The sequence below is a fragment of the Myxocyprinus asiaticus genome, chromosome 4, assembly GCF_019703515.2.
Source record: "Myxocyprinus asiaticus isolate MX2 ecotype Aquarium Trade chromosome 4, UBuf_Myxa_2, whole genome shotgun sequence".
NCBI classification, from domain to species: Eukaryota; Metazoa; Chordata; class Actinopteri; order Cypriniformes; family Catostomidae; genus Myxocyprinus; species Myxocyprinus asiaticus.
The window spans coordinates 54128440-54141616 of NC_059347.1; the positions used below are offsets into that span (position 1 = coordinate 54128440).

The following is a 13177-nucleotide window of genomic DNA, read 5'->3' on the forward strand; positions in this document are numbered from 1 at the left end:
TCAGCCAAAATGTAAATGATTATATCTCGACAATGGTCTTGAGTAGAAAGTGGAGACATTCTTTTTTAATCGGTGCATAAAATTAAAAATGTGTATTGGTCAAAATGACTCATAATGATGGAACAGGTCACATACGCATAAACAGTCTTTGTTGCGATGTGTGCCGCTGTTTATTTAGCGTCTCGAGACATGAGTGTTGGGTTTTTAAGATGGCCTTTTAAACATTGAGAAACAACGTTTGAGTATGAAAAGGTTTTTTCATTATTATTATTACAATTTGGAAAGCCCAATGCACTCTAAGTCCTTGTGGTGGCGTAGTGACTCGCCTCAATCCGGGTGGTGGAGTACGAATCTCAGTTGCCTCCATGTCTGAGACAGTCAATCCGCGCATCTTATCACGTGGCTTGTTGAGCGCGTTACCACGGAGACATAGCGCGTGTGGAGGCTTCACGCTATTCTCCATGGCATCCACGCACAACTCACTATGCGCCCAACCGAGAGCGAGAACCACATTATAGCAACCACGAGGAGGTTACCCATGTGACTCTACCCTCCCTAGCAACCGGGCCAATTTGGTTGCTTAGGAGATCTGGCTGGAGTCACTCAGCATGCCCTGGATTCGAACTCGCGACTCCAGGGGTGGTAGTCAGCGTCTTTACTCACTGAGCTACCCAGGCCACATGAAAAGGTTTTTTGAGGTTGTTCTCTAAAAGTTAACAGGGCCAAAACTGCCCATATACATTTTCCCAATTTCTCTTTCTGTTGTACTCATATAGCTTTAAGAAATTTGATGCATTGCACAGGTCCTGATGTTGCTTTATAAAATATGCATGTGGACTCATTCAATATCTTTGCCTTCAGTGGCTGGAAACTACTAGATCTAAGAGTACATGTCAGATGTTTAGAGTTAAAGAAGCACTTGGAGGCATTTGATAAAGAATGTTTACTTAGTCGCTTGGGATCCTCATATCTTTAGCTGCAGAAGCCCATGTGTATCTCCAGCAACAAAGATAAGAAGCTTGTAAACATATTATATATGAATGGAGAACGCTATCAGCATGACAAACCTGTCTGACTGAATGCAATATAATAGACTTTTCATAAAATCCTTCATAAAAGATTTCCAAGTCATGAACCAAACCAACCAGCTCCGAGGTGAATCACAACATTACAAACTTTGATTTGAAGCAAAGAAGTATTTGAAAATTGGACAAAAAGACAAAGGTACAAGACTGGGTATTTACCGTCTTTCGCTAGGGCACAACTACAAGCCCATGAAGCATTGCGAATGACATCATAAAAAAATAAATATTCCTTCATTTAAGGCATGGCACTAAACTACTAAAGATACTAAATGTAACTATATTGTTTTAGTATAATATAAAAATGTAATAGCATACTGAATTAATAGTATAATATACAGTATGTAGAAGTACAATTATAAAATATGCACTTATCACTGAAGCTGAACTTTAACAAACATCATCTAATTGACTCTTATCCAACGGGAAGACACCCAAGTCACTGATATTTCTAGCTAAGTGAGGTGGCAGAAATTCATCATAACTTGCGATAAGAATGGCTTTTATCTTGAGTTTCTTTGTTTTGCACGTTTGAACTCCCACAAAGGTAGACCACAAACTGAGAAGTTCAAGAAACTTCCCAGCAAGCAACCTTACTGTTCCTCTTTTTTTTTTTTTACACCATCCCAAAGACTTTTGCAATGCAGGTCATTCATGATTAGTGGTTGTAAGGCAATACATGCAATACATCTATTACAATAGATTCGGCAAAATCCTAAAATATTAAATTCATGCTCACCAAAGGAGGAAGATGAACAGATGCAGGCAGGGGCATAAAACCATTAGATTTTCTTGTTGCAAATTAACTTAAATTATACTGTATTTCAATTGTTCACTTAACAGTGCTGGTTAGGATTTCAGTGGGAGCTGACAGGGCTTAGCTTGTTTTATTATCCCAGCTACCAGTAAGCTTACTGTGCTCCCTTAACGCTGTCTTATGATGAATCATAATAAACCAGATGACTTCAAAAGTATGCAGGATTTTCCCTATTTGGATAGCAATTATGAAAATACAAGCTTCTTACTGTCTTTTTAGAATCTGAGTACTAAATATATTTAGGCTTGGATAAACATGGTTTTATTTTTTGCTAGCTAAAACTGTGCACCAATGGCAGAACATTCTCCATGAAACAACCTGGGGTTAGGGGATAGTTTACCCAAAACTGAAAATTCTATCATTATTTATTTACTTACCCTCATGTGATTGTAAACTTTTAAGCTGTTTTTTTTTTTTTTTCATGGAACACAGAAGGAGAATTTACTAGTGCCCGACCGATATATCGGTCAGCCGATATTATCGGCCGATATCAGCCTTTCACCGATATATCGGTATCGGCATATATTTTACCGATATGCGCCAAAACTTTTTTTCAGAACATATAATGCAGAAAACAATGCTTTAGAGTTGGTGTCATAGCGTAGTTTGTCCAGCAGAGCACGCTCCGACTCCACTGTTTACAGAGCTGACTCTGAGCTGGCAGTGGCTCTGCAGACAGGGCGGAGTTAAACGGTGTGGATTTGAGTGATCTCTTCTCATTAAATTGCTAACTAGTTTGTGAAATACATACTGGAAAGTTAATCAACAATGACCCCATCTTTTTATATAACTAATATAACGTTAACCCTGTCCCTGACAACCATGTCACTCATGTCTGTTTGCTGTTAGCCAGCTATAGTTTGTCAGTGCAGTCAGTAATGTAGCAGATTGAAAGGTAAACATCAGAGCATCAATGGTGCGGTGGTGTTTGTGTGGTGAGTGTTGATTTCATGCTATGTTGTTACCTAGTTGGTGAGACACAATGCTGGAAAGTAAATAAAGTCCATCTTTTACTCTCCGTGACAAGGAGCTTATAGCTAACTAGCTAATCATGTAGCTACTTTCATTGTTGTCAGCGTGTAAACATGTATTCACCAAACTGTTTTGTTCAGGATTCACAGTTCGGTGCCCCCTTCATCCGAACAATTCCAGTCGTTGCATTTATAAAATGTAAGATTTAAAAGTCTGGTTTTCCAGACATTAAAATAGGATACGTAATAAAAGTAGATTTAATAAATAGTATTTTTGCCCTGTATAAATAATAATATATAGGAACTGTATCTAAAATAAATGAGGGGTGATAAATACTAATACAACAGGCTGGAAAAATAGAATTTATTCATTTTAATATCCTATATATATATTTTTTGAATGTGTTTTAGGCGATGCACCAAAAAACGGCACCGTTAGAACGGTTCCATGCTGAAGGGCTGCTTAAAACTAAGTTGTTGTTTTTTTTCTCTCTCGTAAATGTAAATGAGTGTAAATGCCAACACCATCATATATGTCGAAAGGACTGAAGCCTGTCAACCAAAACATGAGCTCATTGATGTCATTAAATGAGTCTGCTTTTTTATTCCATCAGTTACTCCTGGTCGGAAGCTGCAGTATTTATTTAGTTTATTCGTAGGGTTACGTCCTACATATATTTAATGGTGCAACACTCAAATATTTAGTAGAGCATAAATTGTGACTTAGTGCCCATTTACGCCACAACTAGGCTAAGTTGTAACATACGTAAAGCTGGTGCAACCGGCCCCTGATGTTTATTTATCTATTTATTTTATTTTAATTTATTATTTATTTAAATGGTCAGCATTTGACTGACACTAAACAGTACTGATGTTTATTTAGCTATTTATTTTATTTTAATTTATTATTTATTTAAATTGTCAGCCATTGACTGACAATAAACAGTACTGATGTTTATTTAGCTATTTATTTTATTTTAATTTATTATTTATTTAAATGGTCAGCATTTGACTGATACTAAACAGTACTGATGTTTATTTAGCTATTTATTTTATTTTTATTTATTCATTATTTTAATGGTCAGCATTTGACTGATACTAAACAGCAATACTGATGTTTATTTAGCAATTTATTTTATTTTTATTTATTCTTTATTTTAATGGTCAGCCATTGACTGAGACTAAACAGTACTGATGTTTATTTAGCTATTTGTGTTATTTGAATTTATTCTTTATTTTAATGGTCAGCATTTGACTGATACTAAACAGTACTGATGTTTATTTAGCTATTTATTGTATTTTTATTTATTCTTTATTTTAATGGTGGGCAATTGACTGATGCTAAACCTACAGTACTGATTTTTATTTAGATATTTATTGTATTTTTATTTATTCTTTATTTTAATGGTGGGCAATTGACTGATACTAAACATACAGTACTGATTTTTATTTAGCTATTTATTGTATTTTTATTTATTTATTTTCTCAGTGTTCATTTCTAGAATTTGTTGACAATGTTTAATAATAATGTCAAATGTTCTTTGATAAAAATATTTGTTTAAGAAAGCAGCCTTCTGAGTATCTTTGCATAGTCATATCGATGCAAAATCAGTGTACAATCCACATAGAAAACGTCTGTTTTCATTCCAGCTCGAAAACTAGCTATGCTGGTCACCATATCGGTAATCGGTGAATTTTCCCTCTCTAAAATCGGTATCGGTCTCAAAAATCCCATATCGGTCGGGCACTAGAATTTACTGTATGAAGAATCCTCACACAGCTTTTTTTTTCTTCATACACTGGCAGTTCACAGTGATCGCATAGTGATCGCATGAGCTTTGATGGAGGAAAAGTATGTTTCACAGTGTTCAGGAAGTCAACTTATGAATGGCTTGTCTGTACTTCTCACTTCAGTTTCTCCCTGCTCTTAGAGACCTGAAATGTTTCAAACTACCAAGAATAAATTTAGCCAACTGTAATTATCAAATGTGAGAGAGCGCTCATTATGTACAAATTGGAGAGTATTATAACAGAGGCTGTGTGTGACACATGAAGATGTTGTGAAAGACTCAGGGCTTTTGTAATTACATGTATCTGACAAGCAATTGGCGAAAATGAATCAAAACAGTATAGTTCATTATACTGAGTGTGATAATAAAGATGCCAGCAAAAATCGTTTTGTTTGGCCATATAAACAGGGCAATAAATGGCTTGAAATTTATGCTCTAGTATTCCCTCACCCAATAACCTAAATAAATGACTGAACAAAGGTCTATATTTAGATAAAGCACCTTTTCATTCACACAAGGCGGGCCATTCGGCTGACAATATCACTGACAGCCTGTCTTATATTTCCCACTGATCTCAGACAGTGAATGAGTGGTAAAGCTCACCAACAATGAGGCCGATCTCACAATGATGGTCGTCAAAGCCACAGGTCATCATGGTGCCAACAGTGTCATTGATCACAGCAACAATGTCAATGTCAAAGTCCTGAGGAGAGAAAAAGAAATTGCCACTTGCTTTGAAACCGAAAACAAACCAAAAAATTTGTAGAACGGAACAAAATCGCAATAAATTGTTCCAAAGTGTTAGTTTTGTTTTTAATTTAAACATCCGTCATGGTGTTATACCAGCAATGGACACTCTCTGCTTAGGTGCTAGCTCTCTATTTTTCCTCTATTTAAACCGTTTAAAAGTAGGCTTGACAGATGGTATACTGCACCTTATGTACTGTAGATTAAACACAATGGAGCACAACTTTTTTTTAGCCTTCATAGTTCAGAAAAGAGTTCTAAGCCATGAAACAAAACAACCAGTTCCAAGGTGAATCACAACATTTTAATTTGAGGCAAAAAAGGTCTTTGAAAATCAGTCAAGACAAAGGTACAAGACTGTGTACATAATGTTTTTAATCGAATTAAAATGAAAAACTATTGCTTTATAAATTGTTGATTATAAGTATAGAAACAATACATTTAAAGGTTATTACAAAATATTCAGATTTATACAAATATAGAAGTAGTTTTAGAGTGGACTGCGTCATAGTAGGGATGTGCAAAACAACAATTTCAAAATCGACTAGGTGGGTTATGTCGACAGTTAATATATTTAGGCAGAAGTAATTTCCACAAGACACCAATCAGACATGTTTCTTAATAATAGGCTATAGACACCAAGTACATCACCTCAATAGGATAACAGGCTATTCAAAATATAAATAAGCTTAATAACTATAACCTGTGTGCACAAAACTGTCAAAGTCATCAAAACAGAGATTTACGGATTATGTATGAAACAACGGGAAGATTGCTCCGAGCCGAATAGTTTGATAGTAAAATATTGTTGTGGCATCGAATTTTAAACATAGGCCTCACCACATTTAAAAGAAATTTGTTTCAAATACCAGCTTGTTATCCACTGAGAAACAATATATTTTTTTATTCATGAGAGAACCAAGAAGAAAAAAGGCTCCACCCCCCAAAAAGCAAACAGTAAATTATAAAAATAGTCTAGATATTTCACAGACTATAACGTATTAATCATTCATGCATCTACATATTTTTATTAAGAAACAAAAAGCTATGCGTTTAGGAAGGAGACGTGAGCGAAGCCTGCCGCAGAAAACACTCTCTCGGCTGGAACATATGTGGAAGGGTCAGCTATGCGTGAGAGATTAGAAATTATCAACTCTCATTCATCTTCCACCATTGGAGGGGGTTCTGGTCCGGGTCCATGCAGTGATCTTTTTCATATATCTCCAGCTCTGTAGGTCAGCTAAGCATGTTTGAGTAGTAGGCCTATTCCTCACCCAAAAAAAACTGCAATTGACAGCCATTTTCGCTTCTGCAACACCAGATTCTGCCCCTGATTCTGTGTTCAAATCTTTGACATGCTGAACATCATTGACATTATCTTGACAGTATTTTGCAATTAATGCATTTTACTACATCAGTTCCCACTTTTGTGAAACTGGTCTACGCAGCGCTTGTTTTCCATTACGTGATTCGCGCTAACAGTTTAACACCTGCAGCAAATATGAGGTAAACTGTCAGATTTATGAAAATTATGTTTAAACTATACTTATTTATACTAACTGTAATGGTATGTTATTAAATAATAATAATAATAATAATAATAATAATAATACTACAATAATTCCAATATTAACACGCTGTCTTAAATATTAAAATTAAAAAAGAAAAAACGTTAAATTTTTTATTGTTTACAAATTACTAGTCAACATCACTAATTGACTAGTCAGTTGTTGAACAACTAGACAACCATTCTTGCGCATCCCTATGTCATAGCACTGCGTCATGGAAGTGGTTAGTCACTGCAGAGCTCTGCTGGCGTGCTTTGTTTGCCGCGATTCTCGATTGGTGGATTTTTCTCTGCAGGATTATGGGTAGTGTAGTTATTCACCACAAATTCCCTACTTAAATGTGTTTTTTTATTTATTTTTTTATGAAGCAGTAATAACAGACTGATGGCATTAATATGAACATATAGCATCGATGAACAACATAGGAGTTTACAGTCTGTCTTTAAAGGTTTATTAGTTATTGTTAAAATTAATTCACACATGGAAAAAATGGATGGGATTTTTACTGTTACTAGACTGTTGTATTTGAGTTTATTGGCTCTCAACTGGTTTTGCTTGAGGACCCAGATTTTAAAAGTGGATATTACATGGTGACCCAACTCATTACCAAAATTGCTTGATGTAAGAGCTGATGGTGCATGTGGACACAAGTTTGAATCCAGCCTGGGTTATGTCCTGAATCTGATATATATATATATATATATATATACACACACACACACACACACACACACACACACACACACACACATATATATATACATACAGTACTGTGCAAAGTTTTTATATAGTATAAATATATATAAGAATTTACAATAATGTGCAATCACAGTGTTGGCTCAAGCTGCTAAAAAACACAATTCTAACATGCCTCATCCAATCAAATTTTATAGCCAGAGCTAAATGTTTGATATAACAATAAGTTTTCCATAATCAGTCAATGGATTGCCATTGGTTTTTCAGAGAGTTTATGAAGTGCAAGGAAATCAACCCATAAATAAACTTTGGCTTTTCAGTTATTTTTGGCTTTTGCCATATTGTCATTTCATGGATCTTTAGGAATAGACAGGAAAGACTATGAAACCAATGGCATCAAAATATAAAAGCATGACTCGCGTTCATTCTTACCCCTCTTTTCTTGATGGCTTTTCTCAGAAGGCCTACAACATCCCTCCCCTCCACTCCACTCGCCTTGAAACCTTTGGTCCATGACACCAGAAAACTCTGTTCAGAGATAAGTGGAACCAAGGAAATATGGTGAGAGAGATCCTTGGAGCACCTGAGAGAGATTCAAACTTTAGTTTTCTTTACCCCCCTTTTCAATATCTTTCCCTTCTATTTTACCTCATCCAGTTTGGTCTGCTGGCAAGGAAATGAAAAGGTGAAGCCAAGAGGCAGCTTCTTCTCTTTGATGCCCAATTTTTCAAGAAAATTGGCCAGGCATTCAGCTATGTGATCGAAGAGCTGGAAAAGAATTATGACAGGATTCATTTTTAAGACTTAATTAAATCACTTACCTTAGAATTGTGATTCATTACATGCAAAAATGACACATGCCAAAATTTTGAATATGGCGCAAAATTTTCCAAAAGCTCACTAATTAGGGGGAATCAATCATCTACAACAGCAAAGGTTATATCTTGCAGAGTGCAGGATAGTCATTTGGTTTGCGAAGATGTCGTTATTTTCGTCTCCTAAGTAGGAGAATTTTACAGCAGATTGAGAATCATAAGAACAGATTATGCAGGGGATAATTGGGGATTTTGGAATGAATTGCTCTTCAGGTTGAGTGAAATTTTAAATATGCCTTAAGCTTTTAAAAGTTCAAAGGATGTGAAAATCCAGGGGAAAATGACAACCAATATGTGGTATATTGTAGGGTCAGAAATTAACCAGGGATCGGGGCAAAACAAGACCATCGAAAGTGACAAAAATTACCTTGGATATTTAAAATGTAGTGAATGCTTTTCATATACAGTTGTGTTGAAAAGTTTGCATACCCTGGCAGAAATGGTGATATTTTGGCATTGATTTTGAAAATATGACTGATCATGCAAAAAATATAATTTATTTAAGGATAGTGATCATATGAAGCCATTTATTATCACATAGTTGTTTGGCTCTTTTTAAATCATAACGATAACAGAAATCACCCATATGGCCCTGATCAAAAGTTTACATACCCTTGAATGTTTGGCCTTGTTACAGACACACAAGGCGACACACACAGGTTTAAATGGCAATTAAAGGTTAATTTCCCACACCTGTGGCTTTTTAAATTGCAATTAGTGTCTGTGTATAAATAGTCAATGAGTTTGTTAACTCTCACGTGGATGCACTGTGCAGGCTAGATACTGAGGCATGGGGAGCAGAAAAGTACTGTCAAAAGACCTGCGTAACAAGGTAATGGAACTTTATAAAGATGGAAAAGGATATAAAAAGATATCCAAAGCCTTGAAAAACGTTTCACATACTCTAAATATTGAAAGCATTCTGCAGCTGTTTAAGTACTTGTGTACTGTATATTATGTAATGTGCAATATGTGTATTATTGTGTGTTTATTAAGTATTATTGGGCATGTGGGTATAAATAATGTGTATATTTATTATATTAGTATATTACTGTGCATTGAGTGTATTGTGTATTATGTACATAGTACATCATCTTGTAACTACAAGACTGCACTGTTGATGGAACTTAAGACTTTTTACTCACTATTACACCCAAAAAAATGAAAATGTGGAACACAAAAGGAGATGTTAGGCAGAATGATAGCCTCAATCACTGTTCAATTTCACTGTATGGAAAAAAAAGATGCCAAAAAAAAGTTAATGTGACAGACACATTTCCTTTTGTGCTCCATGGAAGTCATGCGGCTTTGAAACAACAACAGAGTAAGTAAATCATGACAGTATTTTAATTTTTGGATGAACTAGAACTTTAAAATACTGTTTTTGCACCAATGGTCTTTAACTGTAGTCACTGCGACCGCTTATGTCGCCACAGAAATAGAAACAAAGGGCTCAACAAAATTGTGGAAGTCCGGAATTAGCTGTTTATGCAGGTTAGTTTCAATAAATGGACTTTTTAGACTGTGGAGGACGTTCTGAGTTTGTTTTCATAGAACTCTTATTTTAAAAGATCAAGGAAAATGTGATTTCTCATTATCCTCATATTTACATTCTGGATATAACTGTCTGGCAAATTAATAAATGTAAAAGGTAAATGAACGTCACTTTGGATAAGAAAGTGCCTGCTAAATAACACAAAAACCACTTACAAAAATTCATTAGATCAAAGAAAAGGTGATAAGTAATGTGTTTGTGACTGATAAGGAAAATTAATTAGATTTAAATTAGCATAAATTAAATATGTAAATTGCCATTTTTATTTTTTACTTTTCATCTTTTTATTGTTTTAGGATGCAACCATAGGAAATGTAGCAATTGATTTAACAGAGGTTTGCTAACTGATCCTGGAGCCTCCCCGGCACTGCATATTCTGGATGACACACCCTGTTGAGGTCATGTAATACACTAATCATCTAAAAAATTAATTTAGATGTGTTAAAAAAAAAAAAAAAAAGAGATATCCAAAATGTGCAGTGCTGGGGAGGCAACAGGTAGTAAAAAAAAATAAAGAAATGAAAAAAAATATTTAAATAAAGCACTTGGTCAAGCACAACACAAGTTTGAGACTGCATAAGTGTGAGTAAATGATGAGAGAATTATCATTTTTGTGTGAATTATTCCTTTAGGTGTCAAAACTTAGGTGGTAATGTCAGGCCGACAGATTGTGTTTTGTGCTGTGAGAACAGAAGCTATAAATATATCTTCATACTGTCAATAAGATGAAACATTAGAGACAATTTAAACATAATTTAATATATTCTTCCATTGCAATTTTGAAGCACTGATTATAAATGTTTTGGTAATCAAATCCTGCACTGCAGTTTAAATGCTGAACTTGACCATGCTGTTCTCATCTACAAGTCAAAGTTGTTTCTAAATGTTACATCTTTAATTAAATTTCTCTTGAAAAGCCCTGAGATGTCTTCTGCATTGTGGTTAACTGGTTAAAAAACATGAGTACCAATACAGAATGAAAGAGACTCAAACAAAGAAATGACAAAGACAAGACACAAAGGTTTGAAACACATTTGTTTTTCTATCATGGTGGGGACTTTATCAGTGACTTCTATTGCTTTTATACTGTGCTAATGATATTTCTTTAATCCCGAAGCCCTACATCTACATGTAAACCAAACCTTTACACAAACCTTTCTGCATTTTTAGATTTTCATTAAGACAAGTTTAATTATGTTTATTTAACCATTTTCAACATGCCCCACACACACACACACACTCCTCACCTCTGTTCCACTGCCTCTCATGATGTTCTCTGGTATGGCATATATCTGGTTCTCCATCTCCACCGTCTGCTTTCCGTTACTAGACACCTTCACAAGCAGAACCCGAAAATTGGTTCCACCCAAGTCCAGGGCCAGGAAGTTGCCCGTTTCTACAACAAAAATTCAAGAGCTAAATGTACATTCAGGTTCAAAATTATGAGTACACGTTGAAAATCTGGGTGTCAAAATCTAATTTGTGGAGTTTTGTTTAGAAATGTACAGTTTGTTTTGATAAATCTTGCATTGAACTCGTTTCTTCTAAAGATCAAGGAAAATTGGATGGCCCTTTTAAACTTGACTTTCAATGTTTGCATTCTAGTTTATTGTATTGTTGTATGCTTTTCTATGCCTGAAGACACTTGACTTTCTACTTTTAAATTTTTCTCTGTCAAGCATGTCAATGACCTTGACAACTCACAAGCACAGAACACCCAGCACAAAAGAAAATTTCAACATCAGCAAAAACAACTTATTACAGTCTCTCTTTCATCTGGAATTTGATCATATTTAGACTAAATTAGTTTTTTTGTTTTATATATATATATTAATTTCCTTTCTGTAAAACCAAACTTCATAAGTCTGACAAATTAAGAAAATATCACATTGTGTCATGCTTTTGGAGCAATTGCTGCCATCTGGTAAAATAAATAAATAAACATGACGTGACATGACATGACATAATACCTAAAGCCAGTAGGTGGCTTCAGTGATCCATTGACTTAGATGGGCCTAGTCTCTGTAACCCAATGTTGAAACGAACTTATTTTTGAGATGTATTTCAAGTTATGAATTTGGATATATACTTTATACATTATTATATACATTATTAAAGACCATTATTTGTAAAATTGTAGCTTTATTTTTATTTTTTTTAAAAAGGCACTTTTTTTGAAGTGTCAGTTCTTGCAATAACACTACATTATGCTTACATTCAAACCTGAGGTATTATGAAGAGAAGACATTTTTGAGTCCCATAAGAAGACAAAGCATTTTGTTACCTATTATTTATTTCAGACATCAAAATTCAACTCAACTCAATAGAGTAAATGAATAGCATGTCAATAAAACAAACATCAATAAACAGATATGAACAGCAATAAACAGTGATAATACAATTTGTGTACAAACAGAAGACTTTGCTATGGCAAACTTGCTATTTTTTTTTATTTTTTTTTGGTTTGTTGTAAACATCAAAAGTCAAATCCATGACATGAACAGCAATAATCTGGTGTCAGACTCTTACTTTTATCTATATGTGTGTGTTGCACTGTGGTGGATTTTTGTTGTTGACAAAATTTTAAAAAATGCTGTGCATTTGTGTGTGTGTGTGTGTGTGTGTGTGTGTGTGTGTGTGTGTGTGTGTTTTGCATTGTGAATGTGCTAGAGTCCCACTCCATCATTTATGTGTGGGTGTGTTCCACATTGTGGCTGACTGATTGATTTTATTTGAAAAATAAATAAAAAATGGTCTGTGTTATAGTCTCACCCATTAATTTCATTTGGGGGTCAAATTTGACCCTGAACATTGAGAGTGCCACTTTCTTTTTTTGCAACCACTTAGACTCATCAAATCAAGTCTAGTTTTTTTTATTTTTATTTTTTATTTTTTCAAGTCTATACACGAACAGTAATAGAGGGTTACAATTATCAAGCTTTTAATTTCCAGGTTATGATGGGATGGGATGTTAACGAAATGACATAATACTTAAACTATTTTTGCAGCATGTAATATGTCTAATGCACAGTGTAACAAGATAAAAGTGAAAGGAGGCGGCGAGAACCAGACAAAG

The 13177-nt window shown here is 34.7% G+C and overlaps 1 protein-coding gene across 1 annotated transcript in view; it reads right to left on the minus strand.

Annotated features, from left to right (window-relative positions):
- The window catches only part of LOC127439674 (hexokinase-2-like), a 50768-nt gene that overhangs the window by 24718 nt on the left and 12873 nt on the right, over positions 1-13177 (minus strand). Inside the window, exons 3-6 of the mRNA XM_051695915.1 lie at positions 11349-11497; positions 8320-8439; positions 8104-8199; positions 5264-5363 (exon numbers count right to left, since the gene is read on the minus strand). Coding sequence (XP_051551875.1) covers positions 5264-5363; positions 8104-8199; positions 8320-8439; positions 11349-11497 — 465 coding nt within the window. The remainder of the gene's footprint in view (positions 1-5263; positions 5364-8103; positions 8200-8319; positions 8440-11348; positions 11498-13177) is intronic.